General features: G+C 35.8%; 1 protein-coding gene across 1 annotated transcript in view; it reads right to left on the minus strand.

Moving 5' to 3' along the window:
- Positions 1 to 20,557, minus strand: part of dnah5 (dynein, axonemal, heavy chain 5) — a 92,478-nt gene that overhangs the window by 24,268 nt on the left and 47,653 nt on the right. The window contains exons 53-72 of the mRNA XM_028012637.1: positions 20,154 to 20,288; positions 19,864 to 19,986; positions 19,550 to 19,763; positions 19,139 to 19,362; positions 18,298 to 18,496; positions 18,026 to 18,198; positions 16,782 to 16,912; positions 15,295 to 15,448; positions 14,247 to 14,514; positions 13,329 to 13,452; positions 12,784 to 12,891; positions 11,954 to 12,068; positions 11,102 to 11,278; positions 8,488 to 8,691; positions 8,058 to 8,237; positions 3,887 to 4,024; positions 2,374 to 2,509; positions 1,930 to 2,111; positions 1,478 to 1,612; positions 681 to 836 (exon numbers count right to left, since the gene is read on the minus strand). Of these exons, the coding sequence (XP_027868438.1) occupies positions 681 to 836; positions 1,478 to 1,612; positions 1,930 to 2,111; positions 2,374 to 2,509; positions 3,887 to 4,024; positions 8,058 to 8,237; positions 8,488 to 8,691; positions 11,102 to 11,278; positions 11,954 to 12,068; positions 12,784 to 12,891; positions 13,329 to 13,452; positions 14,247 to 14,514; positions 15,295 to 15,448; positions 16,782 to 16,912; positions 18,026 to 18,198; positions 18,298 to 18,496; positions 19,139 to 19,362; positions 19,550 to 19,763; positions 19,864 to 19,986; positions 20,154 to 20,288 (3,276 nt within the window). The remainder of the gene's footprint in view (positions 1 to 680; positions 837 to 1,477; positions 1,613 to 1,929; positions 2,112 to 2,373; positions 2,510 to 3,886; positions 4,025 to 8,057; positions 8,238 to 8,487; positions 8,692 to 11,101; positions 11,279 to 11,953; positions 12,069 to 12,783; positions 12,892 to 13,328; positions 13,453 to 14,246; positions 14,515 to 15,294; positions 15,449 to 16,781; positions 16,913 to 18,025; positions 18,199 to 18,297; positions 18,497 to 19,138; positions 19,363 to 19,549; positions 19,764 to 19,863; positions 19,987 to 20,153; positions 20,289 to 20,557) is intronic.

The raw sequence follows: 20,557 nt of genomic DNA on the forward strand, positions 1-20,557 counted from the left end.
AGTGTTTGCCTCTATCTCATATAAATGTATACTTTGTACATTTTGTCTATTGTGATTCACATTTCATTGTGCAGCATGTTTAGATTGAAGTATGCTGCTGCAACAAAACCATTTCCAATGCAGGTATTAATAAATTGCTTTGTGAGCAAAAACTGAGTTTAGCAATGAGCATATTTATTATGGGTACAAAAAAGGAGAAGCATACATTAAAAAAATCTATCCACTTCTTTATACTCCTTGGCCTTCATCTGAGACGTGATATTTGTTGAGACATTCTGAGATATGAAGGACTGGGTGATGCATCTTCAGACTGTATGCACATATTAATCCCAGATTCAAAACAGTTTATCAATAATAGAAAATGTTTTCTTAGGAGGCAAATGTCCTGATTTTGAAACAAATGAAGGGAAAAAGAAAGAATGAGCTATTGTTTCTGCACACTTTGTGCGCTCTACATCTCTATCTAGAGGAGTTTATGCTGTGTGGTTTTATTGAGCAAGCATCCATGCATTGCTTTAACCTTTTTGTGTAGATACAGGTGTGTTAGTTAGCATGACCAGATGTATCTGTAGTGTCATATTATGTCTTGACTAAGCACCAAAAGGTCATTTAATAATACAGAAGAAAAAAAAAAACATGACGAAAACAGATATTAATTAAACAAAATAATTTTCTATAACCTTGTAAGTGGAGCCGGTTTTAATAAAGTTTTTCTCAAGAACGTTGTCAAGGGCAGGGTCCAACTCCTCCCCAACATCTTCAATCAGTAGGGGGCGACCAAGAGACAAACTGTCTTCAAGATGATTTTTAAAGTACTTATGGTTTAGTGACGTAATCTGAAATTAAAAGAGTAAAAAAAAACATTGGTAAATTGTGAATTACACATGTTCACACACAAAAAAATATGGAATTCTATAATGTAGCTTGAATTATTATCAGCAGTAATCAAACTGGATTTTTCTAAGATTCTCATAAATACAAAAAACCTACAAAAGTCATTATGTATTGCTTCTTTTAAAAAATATCTTAAGGAAAGCTGATAGTAACACTTTTGGTTGGATGATGTTCAATGGAAGATGGTTTGAAAACTTATGGTTAAGTCCTGCGTCTTGAAAACACTCATGATGTGCTTTCAGAATGCATTCATGCTGCTCAGATATTGCCTCTAACAGGTGCATGACCTTGTCTGAGCTCATAATGCCTACAGATATACTTTTTCAAATGCGCTGGCCATGCTGGATATCAGAGAGCTAAAAGTAAACAGAATATCTCAAACACAAAATCTGACACAAATTTTTTTTCCTAACCTGCAATGCCTGTTACAGAAGAGAGCAAACTCACCATTTTAAACTCAAAGTTAAAATGCTGATATATACGCATAAATGAATCCAACATTTTCAAATATCTCTTGTATGTTGCCAGATAAAGATCAACTCAAAGTGGATTAGATAAATAAGAAGATGATGGTCAACCAAACCTGCAACTCATTTCTAGCTTCTTTGTTTTTAATCCAGATTTTTCCCTGTGTCTGTGGGTCAATAAGCAGAGGGAATCGAGCAGCTTTGGTCACAATTATGCCATTTTGAATGGACAGGTCATCACTGGGAAGGCCCTGTAACAAAGAAAGGTGAAGCTTATTCCTGCTGCTATTTATAAGGTGTTCCACTTAGTCTTACAAAAAACAGACTATTTAGAACCTTCAAATATTTATGCATCAAACACATAAATGTGTTGCTGTACAGCTACAGTTTTGTAGTTGTATCTTGTAGGTGCAAAATGCAGCTCAAAACTGTGTTTCGCAGGTTTGTAGCTGCATCCTTATCAGAAACACAAGGAGATTTTCTTAGTGATTTTTTTGTTGTAAAGAAATAATCCCTAGTCTTCAACAACAAACCATTTAGGTGGTCTTTAGCCAGATCCTTGACTAACCTGCAGGTTCCATTCACTAACAGTGGGTGCATCAATTAGAAGCTCAGCCAGATTGAGGCCTTTGGCAAACGGGATGCAACGCTGCTTCAGCTCTCGCTGCCAGTCACTCAGAAGAAGATTACGAAACTCCTGATTAAAGGGACCAGAATATGAGAGGAAAGCCGTGGCCAGAAGGACATCACCTGAAAGACACCAAAGTGATGATAGCAAATATGTTTTCAATACCTGAAAAAAGTAAACAGCATCAGAAAATAAAGATGAAGAAATTAATGGTTTTAGGGGTTTTTTTTCCAACGTCTGGCTTGAATAGAAAATTACTGCACAATTCTGAAATCTCTTCTGATACACAAAACCCTACATGTTATGAGATAAAATATATTTTGTATTGCAGAAATATTGTTTCTATAATATAAAGTGTTAAATCATACATACAACGTAACCTACCCACAAGGCGTTTGGTTTGGGCAGCAAACTCTTTGCTCTGTTCTGTCCACCTCTCCTTCTCACCAGCGAGGCCACTGATGAGACTGGACGCTGTCTGCATCTTGTGTCTGCAACGCTCAGCATCCTCCAGCAAAGTCTGAAGGTAAATGGGCCAACAAACAAGTCAGCTTGGCTTGTTCATGAGTCTGTCCATCTTTGTCTGTTCAACTGTGTTTTCATCCAACTACTTTTTTTTTAGTTGGATGAACTGTATGCATCGTGGACAAGGAGATTTTTCTTAGAAAAAAAAAAAAGCATCATTTTGCCGCTAGCTGCAAATGTTGCCTGTCTGTCTGTTTAATAAAGAATCAAGAATCCCAGTGCAAGCCTGGTTATTTCTGGAAATAAGCAGATGATGTACAATTGCGTTCAATTTATCTGTTTCATTTAATCTAAAAGCTTAAATAACCTGTCACATGTAAGAACAATCACATCTTGTATAGAGGCGATTTTTGAATCATTTAGCAGAATTAGCTTTTCATTTGCTGCTCAAACACCATAACGACACTGTTCTGAGAGAAGCACCAATTACACTTCAATAAAGATCAGATTAGTAGCACATAAAACAAAACTGCTTCTGAGTATCTTAGTCCCTTTCACCTGTAGTATACCCATGAATCTCACTGTTGGTCTCTGGAGAAGAACAGCTCTCTGCTTTAATCACAGAATTATAAAAGGACACTCTGGCTTTGCAGTTTTCCTAATCAGACAATCATGATGCACACGATTTTCTGTTTACACGCTGTTTTTCATCAGAGGACAGACAGTTCTGATAATATAAATACACAAAACTGGGCTTCGGGTGACTACGACTGAGTCATTCTCTATTTCAGCTGAAGCTCATCCCATGTTTTCTAGCTGCATTTTGAAAGACCTTTTGAATACTTTAACATTACAGTCAACACAAGCACAAAGACACCATACAATTCTATTAGAAAATCTGCTGTGCATAATAATTTGGAACAATGCAGTTTTTTATTTTTGAAAAAAATACTGTTCTCATGGGGAGCTTTGTTCAGTAAAATTCGTTTTATACTGTAATAGTTTCCTTTAATTGAGCTCACCAGACAAACTAATCAACCCAGCTCTCTGAAATTAATTATAGCGATTCAAAGAGCCCTGACACATAATACCATCTATAAATTTAATAGCACAACAAAAAATGTTATCTTTATGACCCTTTAATCCAATTTGCATAATAACTTGGAACACGGTGTACACTCTACATAACTGGTGGAACATTTCAAATGGGACATTTTATAGATTTTTTCTTGGAGATTTTTCTCATTATTTACCCTCCACTTTACAAATGTGTGCTACTTTTAGTTGTGTTAGTTTATCAACAAAATCCAAATATTTTACAGAGCATCAAAAATATATATATAAAAAGTAGTTTCATCGCAATTTCCCATTAACACATTTGAAAATGTAGTATAAATATGTTGTGTGTTTAAGGAGTCAATAAAATGTTGACCTGTTTCTCCATCATGGCCTTCTCATACTCCGCCTGCACCACGTCCAGCTCTGCCTGCTTGGCATCCAGCTCAGCCTGAGCTTTTTCCAGGTCCACATTGGCCAAGGCCAAGCGATTTTCTTGCACCGCAAGATTGGCCTAACGAAAATAAGAAAAGATAGAACTTGGTTATACTTACCATCCTCACAGACAAAGTAGGCAGAGTTTATTTTTTGTTATACACAAAGAAAGAAAGGACAAAGGATCAGAGAAAGTGGAGATTCAAGGAGTTGACATAAGAAGTAAAGGTACTGCAGCCGGCCATTTATTTCATTTTATTTTTTCAAACTTGTGAAAGAATAGATATATTTCTCACTTTTGCAATGTTAGTCTTACTGGAACTTTTAAAAGTTATGCGTTTACATAAAATATGATATAAAAAAGCATAAAAACAATTCTTTTCATTACAGACTTTAAGAGACTCTCCAGAGCTAAAGACTTTCAGATTCAAAAGTCCACCAGTATATGATAGAGAAAAGATAAAGGAGGAAATGTGGAAGCCAAAGAACTGTAAGTAAACATTGAAAGGTTGCCAGAAAAAAGACAAACACAACAAACAAAAAAGAATGATTTAAATAGAGGCAAAAGCAAAAAAATAAATAAATAAAAAATGAAGTATTGCTGGTGCAATAAATAAGGAATTGAAAATTATTTAGAAACAGAGATTTACTGAAAGGTTGTGAGGTAATCTGTGCTGAAATCTTCTTGGTTGGCTTGGCCAAAAGGGAGTCTGCCACTTCCATTCATTATTAATTGACATCGAAAAAGACCATTCATGCTCGTCTGTCTCCCTGTCTGTCGTCTCACAGTCTGGCTGGTTTGCTGAAAAGAAAGCCATCGCTGAGCCGTAAACCAGAAAATCAATTGCTAGACCATGCTCCATGCTTAAGGAAAAGGTCAGGATGAGAGGCAGCGGGGTTGTTTCGGATGTTGCGGACCACGAGATGAAAACAGAATATGGGTGTTAGTATGTGTGAGAAAGAAAGTAATAGAAGTAGAAAGAAAGTCGAGGCAGTCAGAAGAGGCATAATGGAAGCGGGAAGAAGGGAGACGTAAAGGTGAAGATGAGACACTGAACAGAGAAAATAAGACTAAAAATAAGGCCACTATTACCTAGTAACAGAGAAGAAGAGATGCAAAGGACATTCAGATGAAAGAACAGAGCAAATAAAATATTTAATCAAGTCAAAATTTAAATGCACACTTTTAAAGCTTTAAAATAATTCTCATGCTTTAGAATATTTATTTTTCTCAAAACCAGTTCTTACAAGGACAAACTAAAAAAAGCAACAAAAAAAACAGACTGAAAAAGAATGCATGAATCTTTTTATAGAACAAAGCCAAGGTTGGTGGAAAGTGGCCTCCAGCAGCACAGCAAGTAAGCCTCCTTCAGGATATTTCTTATTGCTACATTTAACTCTTAAGAGAAATATGGCCTGCAAATGGCTTAATTTTTGTCCTTATTACTCTTTATCAAATGAAGTAAAAGCTGTTTATGTAGATGGAAATGGTCACTTCCCTTAAAATCAATCCTTAGATTTATGAGTTGCAGTCTACATTCTTCCATAAGTGAGTTAAAAATGACTCATATTAGAACCGGTGTGTTTTTCATGACATTTTTTTTTCATATTGGTTAGCCATAATATTTGTACTATATTTTCTATGATAATTAAAGACTGGTTTCATGTTTACAAAAATCTTGTTTCCAATCTCTAATATTGTTTAAATACATCTGAGTTTAGCGGTGTCTTAATAAAAAGGTGTTTTTCAGATTTTGCTGACTGTCTTTATATCCTGCGCAGCCCCACCTTCCTCTTTCAAATCTCATACTGAGTAGTCTAAAAGACTTTGGCCCAGCTGATATTATTCATGCAGATGAGGTGTGACAGTGGCCTCAAGAATAATAATACTAAAAGTCCCTGACAGTGTTCATCCACGTTTCCTTCAAGTCTGTGCTGACCACCAGAGGATATTCAATTTCTTCTTGTGTCATCAATTTTTCCTTGATTTTGAATCGGAAATTCTGCCTTGTCCCAAATTCTAGGAAACCTAACTTAACACAGCAGTCCAGAGTACACGTCAGGTTTTCAAGACATATTTAAAAGTATGTAAAAAAAAAAAAAAAGGGTATCTGATATACAAGTCGAAAATAAATTAAAAAAAGACCCAGCTATGGTTTACAAGACAGATAATAACTAGTGTAACAAAAGTGGTTAAATTATTCCTCAGCTGACTTGATGGAACCTGCACCTGAATGATGGCACAAATTATTTTAATGTCTTCATAACACACAAAACCCTGCTGGGTTTCAATATATTCCACTTTTTTAGGTTGAGCTGGCAGAAGATTAAATTATTGTGATACCCCGTGCTGAGTGTGGATAACTTCCTTTGTACCTTTTTTATAGCCACAGTCTGTCCCTCATAGTAGTATAAATAATATTACAATAGTTTAATAATGGTATTGAAAAAAAAAAAAAGGGTAAGCGAACAGAATTTGCCCAGCCTTCAAAATATTCTTCTATTTCAACAAGGCAAACCCTATGAGGTCAAAAGCAAAATGTTTGTCTTGAGTAAGCTTAGATTGTTTGATATCAACAAGAACCTCCTTTCTACGTGTTTATTCGTTAATCATGTGTCCTGTTTCCTGCTGTACTCTGCTGCTGGTTGTGGTCTTATCACACTGCTGCTGATAAAAATAGAAGACCACCAGGGAGTTTGGCTCAGTGGGATTTCTGTATAAAATCACAGAGTTAAAGCAGTTGGCGGAAACATCTGTTAATTGGTGAATTATGCTAGATAGGTTGGCATAGTCACTTGGATGAACACACAAGTACCTCAGTGCATCTAATTGTGTTATGTAGGAAGTTAGGAGTTAGAAATTAAAAGTATTTGAGCAACAATTGTGTTATGTATATATCACCCATTCATGGGTGATATTTGGCGCTCTGACTGCCCGGTCAAGCACTGTAGTGGTCTGTGTGTGTCTACCTGTAGGTTGTTTGCTTAACTTTTTAATAAAAGTAACTGTTTGCAACATGTGTATCTGCGCGAGTCTCCACATTGCATGATTCATTCAGGTCCAGCTGCAGTCACTGCTATGCTTCATCTGACGTTTTAAACATGAAGAATAAAGTGTCTGATTCACTGTCAAGTGAGACAGAATATAAAAGGTTTTTGAAATTTCTAAAAGGCCAACGTGATCTGGTACCATGATGATAAATATGGGTTTTTATGCACTTCAAGATTTTGTTGAGTTTTGCAGCAACACATGCACCATCGCTATTGATCAGTTGAACAATGTAAACCTAGAGGCGACTGATGAGTTAAAAGAACAAAAATAGAGTCATTTTTAAGCAAAGCTGAACATATCTGATCAATCTCCCAATGACTATTTGAAGAAGGTTCTGAACTCATGCTTGACTGATAAAGGCCTTGCTTTGATGTAATAATGTGCAGACTTTGTCAGGCCTAATGTGTCAGTTTTATTTCTATCCATTTCAATGATGTTTAGTTGTGTGGACAACATTAACATCTAAATGGAGTCCTTCTTTACTCATAAATAATACATACAAAATACAATTCATATGAATGCATTGAAATGTTGGTCTTAATCATAGCATTTTAAGTGATCACTTTAATGGAAACAATTCCTTTTACTTTGGAGTTACAGCGATGGCTGAAATGAATCCTATTTGGTTTTATATAGTATTTGATGCCATGATGTTTAACATTCAACTCAATATCCAGGCCTTTGTGTTTATACATATCTAAAGTGCTTATTTTACTTTATTTTTCATTCCCATAATTTCTCTTTCTGAGAATGACATCTTAAAAGTTTTATTATGTACAGCATAAATAAATCATGAAATTGCGTAGTTTATGTAGCCTGAGGTTTTTCTGTGCAAAACGAAAACAAAAACAAAAAGAAAACTCTCTGCTGCATTGTAATAACGTCTTATTCATAGAATGCCCCAAAGGAGCATCAGCCCAGCTGTTCAGTGAATAAATTTTTAGGAAAGTGTTCACTATTTTATTGTAGTGAAGTCTGCTTTTTAAGACATTGTTTTGTCTGCAGATGTAGTCTGAATTTCTGCAGCATCAATAAAGGTGATTTACCTCACAAACATTACCTTCAAGGGTAAAACTTCCTTGTTTATGGAGAAGAAGGAGGCCATGGCTTTAGTCCAGGAGGCGAGGCCAGCAACATTACCACACACTCTCTTGGCTGTTTCAATGTTGTAGTCAGGCATATCAAAATAGGGCTGCAGCAGCTCCACTGTTTCTTCATTAATGGTGTCTTTGGGGAATTGCTTCAAAAGAAACAAAGATGTTAAAAAAAATAGAGGTGGGATATTATGATGTAGGATGGTTTTGTTTAAGACAGAAAAAGAATCTGGACCTTCTGTCTGTTTACAGCAAGAAAAGTAAAATACAGAACCGAAAACAGGATACACGATTCATTAAACCAACAACTTTATCGCTAAAATCAATGGTTTTGAAATTCATCTGAGCAAATTTTATGTTTTTTTACATCTACATAATGTAATTTTAAAAGTGCACCTGCAAGCTGCCTAGGAAGTTTCCAGCTGTCATGAGTTTTAGAGACTCCTGCCAGGAGGGAGTGATGCAGTTTTTCTCCGGATCGATCTTCACACTATTGATCCTCCTCTGGAAGAGTAGCAGCACACAATCCATGATGCGCATGATGAGGTGGGGAGGCCGTCCAAGTGTCCGTACAGTGGCGATATCTGATGGCTTGATTGTCTATGTTTGAAAAAATAAAGGAAACATCCAAGATATGTTTTTACATAAACGGGGCAGAAAAAGATGAATAACATTTCTATTTCTATTTTCTAAGCAGTCAATTTTTCAATGCAAAAAAGTATGTTGCACTATTTTCTTATTTGCTAGGCGGCTGCTTAAGATGCGTCAGAGTAGTTATTGGTACTCATTGTGCAGAGTGGAAAACAAGAAAAATGGGGACAGAGCTAGAACGAATGGTTGAGTATGTCAAAAAAAGCTTACAGAAAATATGTGATATGAAAAAAGAACAATGTGATTTGTTTTTAATGATGTCATTCAATGGAGGCAATATGAATTAGTAAAGATAAGACATTATTACAACAGACTGAAAGAGACAACCCTTTGCAAAGGGTTGTCTCTTTGTGAATTCAATGTCGTTGTAAATCCATTGTTTCCTTATGCAACAATTAATTAGAAAATTATTTTACATTTTTTTCAATTAAAAAAAATTATAATTAAGGAGCAGCTTGGCATAGCACATTGGTGGGAAATCGCCTACCCAGTGGGACATGTATAATCACAATGTAGCTCTAGTTTCCAGACCAACAACTTTAGACACTTGGCACATCAAGTTCTAAAGAGAATCAAGTGAGACCCTGATGCAAAACAAACTAGTACTGAAAATTATCATGTACACATCATGCACAAATAAGCACAGAAATCTACTGTAACACACAGTCCTTAATCCATTTTGTTCACCTGTTATACTGCCATAAATTACATAAACAAACATGGAAGAATTCATGAGTTGTTCCTTAATTGACACTAATTTGACTCATATGCTCTTCAAAGCATGTCTTTGGTACATTTGTCATTCCCTAATCTAAACCTGCTTGATTACTTGTAGAGAAAGAAACATCCTTAAAAGGCATCATAACACAAACTGGTCACAATAAAAACCAAATAAGAAATGCAAATTTAATGCAGTTCAACTGAAACTTATCCTCACTTGCAGTTCTTACTACAATGTAAAGGCACTTAAATTAATGGTGCTTCCCTATATCATCTGGTTATGTATCTGCATTTAAATGAGCTTTAAGCTACATAGTTCATGCAGTTATACAATGTAGTCAATTTAGGGCTCACTATGCTTGATGTTTCACCAGGGCAATGGCTTTCTCTTAACGTGACAGGAATGAGGAGGAATTCATGAAGTTGGACCCGAATGCAGATAATGATCCAAAATCAGATTAAATAAGTCAAAAAACAATATGAAAACACATTGACAAATGAAGCATCATCACAGCCAAAAGTCAGACTCAACCTATTCAAAAACCATTAATGATGGGGTTTTAAAGAGGAATCTGGGTAAACTCCAGGAGGGATACTAAAACAAAACATGTTATATATCTTTCTACAACAACTCTCATCAACAGCATAAGGTATGAATAGATCAAACATTTTATTCTTGGGATATTTACAGTTTTTTCTGACCATTACATTACATAACCTATGTTTTTAGAGTGTGATGTATTGTGGCTTATGCGTACTCCATCAATTTTAAAACCTGGTGCAACGCAGAGTCTTTTTCTTCTCTCCCATTAAATAAATCACTATAATTGCATTTTTTTTTTATTTCTATATATTTCATAAATTGTAGTGGAGGTAATTACTCGTTTGGATGTTTTTGCCAAATTCTTTATTCAAAACTTTCAAAGCATACTTAATCTCAAGTCTAGGCAAAAATGGAATGAAATCAAATACTGCAGAAATAAACAAGTTGGCAGAGATTTACTACACTGGAGGACACATTTGTGTATAAAAATCTGTTGTTCCAACAAAATATAGAGCTCAAGGCAACAGTTATCTTGAAGGGAAACAGTCTGCAGTGTTTTTGTCATTTTCATTTTCTTGGAAGAGCACGTCTTGCTCATTTATTTATTTTTGCCAGGGAACAAGCCTCAAATTTTTGACTTGCATTGCGATTTGCAGGACCATGGCATCGATGATTAATACCCAAGAGTCTCATCTGTTTAAGTTTCCTGCAACATGTCACACTTAGTTCAGGCATTCATGAATGCCAGATGCTTTATTATTAAGAACAATGTGGGGAGGAAGAGGGGAAATAACACCGTAATAATGCGTGAGTACTATCATCTTCTATGATTGCCAGGTAATTTTCTATTGTGCAGTTCTTTGGTTCCAAAACAAATAATCATTATCTTCAACTGTTTTGTTGTGCATGGTAGCACAGTCTGCAAGCTGAAACTAATCTGTGTTAGCATCTAGAACAATCTAAGTCAGTGGACTTTATTCACATACACAAAAACAAAATTAAATCAGCCCTCTCAAGAAAAAAAAAAAGAAAAACAAAAGCTGAGGTAAAACCTGGTAATTGCATATTGAATATTAATGGTTATGAGTGCCACACCTGTAGTGCAGCCTCTGCCTCCTCCAGAGCTGGCCGTGCAGCTTCTAGCTTCTCCTCAGCAATGGCCTTGTCAGCTGAAATGCTGTCCACAATGGCTTGAGCCTTGTCCTTCACTTTCTGTACTTCGACCTTTACCCGCTCTGCCGCCTGGGCTTTTACTGTCACCTCTTTGAGAACCTGGAAGAAAAAATGAGTCATGTCCATGTGTATCGCAGTGTTCACTTTTTACCACACAGCAGGGTGAAAATGAAATCTCGCACCATAGCTGACTAACACACAAGTTTAAAATAATGTGTGGAACATGGTTAAAGTTACAAGCTAAGACACAAATCCACCCATCCTGATTAAACATGGATTGCTGCACACTTTTCAGCAGAATCACATCACACAAAAACTTTAATCTTAGAGCATACTCTTAAATGTCTGCATTTCCTGTCAGAGGTTTACATCTGTTGTAACTGGTACCCTGTTCTAGTTTTAAAAATTCATTCAAGTTTTATGTGGCACCAGTTTTCCAACATGGAAAAAGATATTGTTAAATATTTAAGAGCTAAATAACATGATTTTTATCAGATGATGAGATTAGGTAGATTTCTGACTGGGACTCTATGTTATGCTGAAGGGATTTTTTTGAAAACATTATTTAATAAAAAAACAAAGAAAACAAGAGAGAGACAAAAACAACAGGTTTTTTTCCCCCCATTAACACAGACAAATATTTTGGATTTTATCACTGATAATGAATGCATATGCACATAGAATACAAACAGAATTTCCCAAAGTACATATTTATTTTAAAAATGGAAATGGAAACAGAAACCACTCAGATGTAAGCAAAACAAATCTGCTCACCGTATCAGCCTTGTCATTGGCAACCTGCAGCTCTTTTTCTTTCACCTCCAGCTCCTTGCTCAGAGCTGCTACTGATTCTGATGCTTCTTTCAGCTTTTTCAGGCCAGTGTTCATCCTAAACAGTAAAAACAGTCATTCAGGTTTCATGTAAATACTGAAGATTTGTAGCATGGGGGTTACGGTAGTGTGGATGGAAGCCCATCTAGTATAAATCTTTAATTCAGGACAAATGACTGTGTTTGTAAAGTAGTTGTAAGCTTTAGGCTGCCCCAAATGAGTTTGATTCAAACTCAGAGATTGAGTTTGAATCAATCTCTGTTTAGCACCAGGTAATTGAAATACTTGGGCATTACAGAGATATTTCATCTTTCGGGTCATGAGTCAGATTTTATTTTAAAGTTAAGGTAGCTCCCTTCAGCAGCTGCCAATAAATCTCAGAGCTTCTAGGGTAAATAATCGTTAAAGAAAAGACTTTATGTTGCTTTCAGGTGTGGAATCTCTCTTAGTACTTGATGCACTTTGTTTGGTTTTCAAATGAAAGTAAGCATGAAATAAGATCTGGTAAATGAGCATGATTTACCAGAGACAAATTAATTTCTAACCCACAATTTGACCCTATGGTGTTGAATATTAAACTGGAAATGCTTGCAGTCTGAAATAAGCTGAATATTAGTTCACCTATGACTACAGTAGTGAAATAAGTTATGACTGAATTATGATACAGGTAAACAAGAATTGTTGTTACTGTTTGAGGTTATACATAGGTCATTTTTGTTATTATGCATGGGCACTTTATTAACACCATATTTCATTTATCCTTTACTCTTTACCTATTGGCCAGTGTCTGGACTTCAGATCTCTTCTCCTTATAGATCGTCTTGTAGCCTTGAACGAAGGACAGGTAGGACTTGGGTGTGACATGGGTGGATCGCCGGTATCTAGGTTCAGTTAAGATAGCATTAGAATACATTTATGACATATTAGGAACTCACAAATCTCAAAATTTTAATTTACCTCTTAAGCATCTTCTTCAACTTGAATGCATAGTAAAAAAAAAACTAAAAACTAGCATACCATATTATCTCTTAAGAAAAAGCTCAATTGAAAGCCAAAAATTACAGTCATCTCTTCATGCACTCTTAAGTTAACTATTTGGGAGAAAGAAATTATTGTTGTATGCTTATCTGATATTAAAATTTGTTTGAACATTTACAAGAGATCAAAAGCAGAGACAAGTGAAATCAGTAAGACGCAAATATTTTAAAAGCATTTTGTAAGTGTATTGCTTAATGTAAGTTTTTGTATGTTTAATGTGCTTTTTTTTATGTCATGTAAGGTTCCAAGCTTAAACATCCAGTGTGTTGAAATACTGTACCTCTGAAAATACTCCACACACTTTTCTGCAACACCATCCTGGAAGGAGCCCATGCACTGGACTACCTCCTGTTTGATCTGCGGTGAGCACTCAATATCATACGCAGACAAGAAGTGCTCTGAAACTGAATGGCAGGATGCACATGGAAAAGAAAGTGTGAATCAGTCAGAATAAAACATGAGAAGGAATAATCCAAGTTGACATGCCTACACATAAATGTAGCTCTAAAATTCAAACTTTACGACAGGCTGCGATGAATTTCAATTATTGACTTTTTCCCATCGTTTGACGTATCAGCAGAGCTGGATTTGTGAATGAGTCAACAATTTACAGAAAGAAGATTTAAAATGTGACACTCCGTTTTTGGTTTATTTAAAAAGTTGGTGCAATTGGTCGTAGTCGTTCCCCAAAGCTCTCAAAATTTTCTGTTTTTAATGCACCTTAGTTTTGGTGGTAAGGATCAAATTGACGTCTGTATGTTAATATCCAGTGTCATCTTTAGTCTGATATTAAAATGCTTCTAAAGGCTTACAGTCAAACTCCAACTCTGTGGTTCAAGCACTGTTTTGAACCTCATAGACTTCACTTTCACTTTACTTACACTGTCCCCATAAACTCCAGTTTCTTTTATAGATTTTATTCATTTTATCTATTTACCATTTTATAAAGGGGTTCGCCAGCATTGGTGGTACTTGCTCTTTCTGTTTGAAAATGATAGGTTCCTGCGTAAAGACTACATTAAATTCTGAAAAACAAATATTGACGAGCGGTCCAAATATTTATAGAGCTTTGATAAATCATAAAAATACCAGCATATTCAAAGCAGTGAATACAATGAAACACTATGTATATCTAAACAAACAAATGCTACCAACAAATCAATTCACACCATAATGAGACGTTGCCCTTGTGATGTACCTGCAACAAGTGCATCTTTTGGCCAGCGGCTAAACCAGTCCATGGTGCAGCCAGATATCAGTGCAGGAAACTTCAATGCCCTGTTACGAAACTTTTCTCCAACGGGCGAAAAGCACAAAACAACATGGAGATTGTGACGGACCCGTGACATGAAGTACTCGTACAGGTTTTCATTGGTCAGTGGTCGCTTTGGAAACTCTCGCCGCATAACAGGAATGAGATCACTGAGGATTTCATCCATCTCATCACGAGCAAACAAATTGGACACCTAAAGATAAAAATATACTTGTTTTGTTAAATTTGCAATGATGCAAAGGTTACATATCTCTATTGCAGAATTGTACTAATTGTTCATCCAATCTTTAAAAAATTCATGTGCATGAAAATTGGCGTCTTCTGTTTTGACTGAAAATTAGGATTCACATTCACATTGTCAAAGCAAATTATTGTTTCCATTTTACCCAGTGAACCTCCAAAAAGCAAAATTGTTTTAATTTTTAAAAACTGATAGAATGGACAGTGTAATTCCAAAATGACATGCTAATTTCAAATATTATGTTCATAATTGTAAGCTGCAAGGAGAGACATCAGGGGTGTCTCTGTGTGACCTGGTTGACCAGTCTCACAAATGGAGCTTATTTTTCCATTTCGTTTCTTATTTCCCAAGAATCAGTGCAACACAGTCTACTCTCCACAAAACACAAATCTGTTATTGATAAACTGTGCCCAGTCACAATGCCTCCTATTTCTGGGTCCCCACTTCAATTTGCCTCCCCTGTTAAAGAATCTGCTGCTCAAATTGTAATTCAGAAAAGGAGGCAGAGAAAGAGTCAAAGAGAAGAGGAAGGGAGAAAATAAGGATACCTGTGCTACCACAGAGAGGCAGACGGAGCATCTTAACTCAACAAAGTTATGAACAGGAATCAAATCAGGAGTACAGAAGATATGAAGAAAAAAAGCTATTTGAAATAATAGAAAAGTCCAACCTTTTGGGAAAATTATTGGAGGTGAAGGAAAACATTGAGCATTTCATATTTGTGATTCTAACCTCTCCAGATGATAAGACATTGTTCATGTACTCCAGATAGGACTCATCTTTGATTTCGTTGTCGGTAAAGATGAAGCTGACACCTTTTCCCTGCTGACCAGCTGTTTTGTACAAGTTTTTCAGATCATCCAGCAAGTTAGTGGTGTTATAGGAGCTGCAACATTTAAGCAAATTCAAAATATTTGTTAGTCAAAATTTCAGAGGACGGGGCTTGCAGCAGACTTCTTCAAATTATTTTCATATAAACAAATTTCAGCCTTTATTACTAGTTGGTTATCCATGCATTAGGGACTACTGGAGTAAACTTTGTTGCTTGTGAAAAATATTTATCTACTGGTGCATAAACGAGCACCAGGAGTAATTAGCGAAAGCATGGCACTTGTTTCTATTCAGCTTATGACACAGAAATGTAATTTAGACATTTAGAAAAATATTGAAAAAATACCTACAGAAAAAAAGTTGTACTTTCCAAAAACCTCTCGCACAGAAAATGTAACTTTTTTACTACTTTGGAATTTACAAAGTAGCACAGAGAAAAACAAGATATTTGTGATTATTGATGATAATTGTTGTACTTACTGTTTTGTATTTAATACATTTATTGACATATGTAAATACATTTTGCATTTACATAATTATTAACTTAATTTGTGTTGCTGAGTTCATTTTAACTTATTTTTTGTCAATGTATAACCATTTGTTGGTGGGTGAGTAGGAGAACCACAAGTGTTTCTTTAACGTATCCTTATGTATAACACCTTCGAATGAGAAGCGGACTTTATAATTAACATGAGTGGAAAACAACATTGCCATGGCATTAAACTGTCTGCCACTCAAAGCTGTCGTAAGAAACAATCAAGAACAAACTGTTCTGAAGAATTAAAAAATGACAACAGACATTTACAGAGTCATAATTTAAAGATGCAGATTTTGCTTCACCAGACTAAATAAAGGGTCAAATGTGCATGGGTCTGTTGTATGCTAGAGAAAAGAGTAAGCAGAAGAAAATAAATAAAGTAAACATGCAGCTGAAGTGCCTGTTTCCCCTGGAGATACTTTGGCAAGTCAAGAGGAGGGGAAAAAAGGCTCATTCATATTAATAGCAACCACCAAACCCAGTTAGAGACTTAGCCAGAGGGAAATATGATGACCACAAGTGCCCACAGGGAACATGTGGAAAAACCTTTGACAGCCACAGACTGTAACAAAGAGAGTGAGATAAAAATAATAAAAAAAATTATTGAGAACAGGAAAACGAAGCAAAAAGTTAATAAAATAGAAAGTTGTTCTTTTTCTCATAAATAAGTTCTAACAGCAGAAGCAGAACGATAAGGGATGCAAAGAGCTACAATAAATACCTAGATTTCAATTGTTTTTATCATGATTCAAAAGCTAAACTCAAGATTATACCTCAGATTTTTCAACTTTCTCATGCCACAGATCTTGGAAATGAATATTAAAATTGTGATAATGAGTAAGAGCATTACCGTGTGAGGGTTATTTGGAAGGTTTTGTATCCAGCTATGAATGAGGCCAGTCTGATCAGGCTCTGTTTGCCAGAGCCTCCAACACCCACTAACAAGGCATTACCTCCTGGTGTCCGAATTATTCTTGATACCTGCATACATAAAACATACGTAAACATGCAAAAGAAAGATGACATGCCAGTAAAGTCATATTCAATAAGTTAAAATATGATTGATGAGTTCATTTATTTCAGTAACTTAATTCACTCAGTGAAATGCATTGCACACAGACTACTTGAGAAATTCTTCCTGTAATTGGAAAATTATAATTATTATATTACAACTAATGAAAACCAAGACATTTTAATTTCTCAGGAGATTATAACATTACTTCAGACCAAACTGTTTTTTATTACAGGAATGTGGGGTTAAAGACAGTATGTTTAATACCAGAACACATGTTGCCGTTTTCTAAAGGTATTTTTATTCTGACAAACAACCCTCATCGGTATGCATATTCTAATTTAGTCAACATGATAGTATATCACATTGGTAAAGATGTACTGAGAAATCTGACGCTTAGCCCATATATGAGATCCTTTTGAAAATTTGTAGCATCAGTGAAACATTCAAAAATGTAAAAAAAAGGAAAAAAGAAAACAAAAAGAATAAGACAAAAAGGGTGAAAGGTAATAAGCTTTTCAACAGAGATATGGGTTGCTATGCATTGAAAATGCCATTTAAGCAAGAAGAGAGACAAAAGTGGGTAACAGAAAAACCAAATTTATTACAGCAAAATAGCTTTGTTTGATTCTTTAATCTTTTAACCTGCATGTCATGAACATGCTACAGTTAAAAATCTGAGAGTTGAGGAAAGTTTCTATGTTCTCTAGGATATTTATAGTTATACTGCTCATTTCATTTAGTAGGTTTAGCTATTTACTCATGCTAATCCCTAATATGTAATTTCTGACATCCGCAATCATTTTGTCTTTAAGTAAATAAAAAAAAATTAAATAAATAAAGGGAATTCATGTTAAACTGCCCAGCTTTTTAACGGGTTTTACATCAAACCTGTTCCTAATATAAATAACTAACCTTTGTATACAACACAAAGTTCCTTATTGTAGCTATAAATATTCAAGTAAAATATACAAGTTTAAATGATCATGTAGAGGTCACATTTTGATAGTGTTTGAAATTGTGCAAAAAAAAGCAATGATCTATGTGTGACTATGTTCACCACATAATAGTTGATAATGTACCTTGATCAAATGTATCATCGCATCCTGAAAGAAGACCATGTCCATACCGGTACCCCTGATGCTCTCATTATAATGACACAGGAACATATTTAGACGCTCCTTTAAACTCTCAAATGACTCAATAGGCTCATACACCTTGGGCAAATCAAAGTCTGAATCTTCTGGTTCCTCCCCTGTGAGAAAATAGTTTCACAATAATACAATTAAATGTCAGAGAGAATATGGGAAATATCCACTCGAAAATATGGCAAGTTTTCCTGCTTCATGAATACCTGTAGCTTCTGGTGCATCTCTTAAGAAGTCAACAAAGTATCTGTCTACTCCAAAATCCACCGTGTTCCTGAGCTCCTCCCCCAACTCGTCTCCCACTAGCTTCACCAGAGCTTGGTCAAACCACTCCACATCATCAGGCATTGTGAATCTATCAGCTATCACACGTTTACACTCATGCTTCCACAGAGCCAGCAACACCTGGGAAATTATTGTTTTCCATGAAGACAGAAGGTTAGCAAAGATTACTCAAATCAAATGCAAAAAAAAAAAGGAGCAAAGTCAAACTGGGACATGTCTTCGAAAGGAAAGAACTGCTGTAGTCCAAAATGAGTTTGTATATTAACTTAGAAACAAGTACCAGCCCCTATATTCTGGTTGGCTTGTTTTGTTGACTGAATGTTATGAGTTTTACCCTAGAGCAATCTGAGTTTGGCTAGGAGCCACGGCAGGGATGTAGGACAGTCTGAGCTAGAGTATAAATTTGACTGTGTTCAATTATTTAGTAAGGCCACATACTAATGTAGAGTGGGCCACCTCAGCAAGAACTGAATTTTAAATGCAGATATTTTTTGTTTAATTCATCTCTACCAAGAGACGCTCATATGTCTCTCCAGTATCGTGAATATTTAATCTAATAATATATCATGCCGTTATACTGCCACTCTATATCTTTATATATAGATATAAAGCTGGGATTTAAATATTTCTTTTCCACAGACTTCTTAATAAATCAAACCCCTGCACAGGGATATGATGAATATACTTTACATCTAAACATGATATAAAAATCAAGTTATTAAAAAGAACAGCTAGGAAGACACAACATAAAATCCACCTCACCTGGACCGAGCTGACTACCTCAGCAGTAGTTGTAAGCATCCCTTGCCACACCCTGGACAGATCTCTCAGGTTGAAGATGTAGTGAAACTTTGCAGGAGTCGGAAGCATCTTAAGCTTTGTGATCTGCCAGAGACGTCGGGTTAGAGACACTAAGCGACGCACAGTGCTCTGAACCTCTTTGCTGAACTCTCGCTGAGTGCAGAAGTAGCCCTCACCAATCACACCTGTGCAATAAGGGAACCAATTGTGGTATTATTATACATTATTATCAAAGATACAGGATGTAGAATATCTTAGACCCTACCTAGTTTTGTTTTTTACCAGTTTATTACGGTGTCAAAAAAAATCTAAACATAAATCAACAGCATTTTGAAATAACATCTCTGATGCTTTTCACACCGTTATACTAACCAAATATCTTATCTATGGAGGCATTGGAGGGAAGTGTGCAGTTAAAGACAGAGAACTGCCTTTTCAGCCTCTGTGGAATGTCATTGCGCCCTCCTCCTGGATGAATCATGGCTGCCAGGAACTGAACGTCAACAATATTGGTGAACTCTCCTGGCTTCTCCAGGTTGAAGAAGCCATTCTGCTCCATCAGCTGTCTGACAATCTCATTGGTCACCTACGTACAAAAAAGCAAAGAGGATATTATTACAAATTCAAACTTTATCAACATGAAGATTAAATGTTTGGATAGAGCCATTTCAGGACTGATTGCTAACCTGGTCTCCCCATTCATTGATGACAGGCATGTTAATATCATCTATAAAGATTGACATTTTCTTTCCAGCAGGAGGACCATAGGTCGTCCCCATCCTCTTGTCCACAAAGCTCTCAACCGTTCTCTACAAAATACGCCAAAGTTACCAGGGAATGCTACTAAAGACGAAGGCAAAATGAAGGTGAGTGCTGACACAAAAGGAAAATTGTTTTATTCTAGAAAATGAAAATGTAATGAAGCAGTAAGTTATATTTCTATTAAGCTGTTGAAGACTATTTTGAATATCTTTACCTGGAACATGAGAGGTGTAGTAGCAGAAGAGAAGTTGAGACATTTTCCAATGTGGCTCTCAGCATCATACATTGACATGTAGCCTTTGATCATGACAGTCTTGGCTGTTCCTTGCTCTCCAATCAGCAAAACAGCCTTTGAAAACATTTGCATTTGAAATTAGTTTCAAGTCCCCTTGAGGGAAACATCTCAATAAGAACATAAAACAATGCAAATGATGTGGAGAAGAGGCATTTACTGTCTGTTTTCACTGAGTAAACAATTGTTTAATTTGATGACTCTGTCCTGATGTCCGTTTTGATACAGTGAGCTACTGCAGAAAGCAGACATGCTTTTCATGGGTTTGACTTGTAATTTATTTTTCACATTTTAAAGTCAAATGTTCTAGTTACATCTATCCTCTC

This window comes from Xiphophorus couchianus, chromosome 3 (genome assembly GCF_001444195.1).
Source record: "Xiphophorus couchianus chromosome 3, X_couchianus-1.0, whole genome shotgun sequence".
NCBI classification, from domain to species: domain Eukaryota; kingdom Metazoa; phylum Chordata; class Actinopteri; order Cyprinodontiformes; family Poeciliidae; genus Xiphophorus; species Xiphophorus couchianus.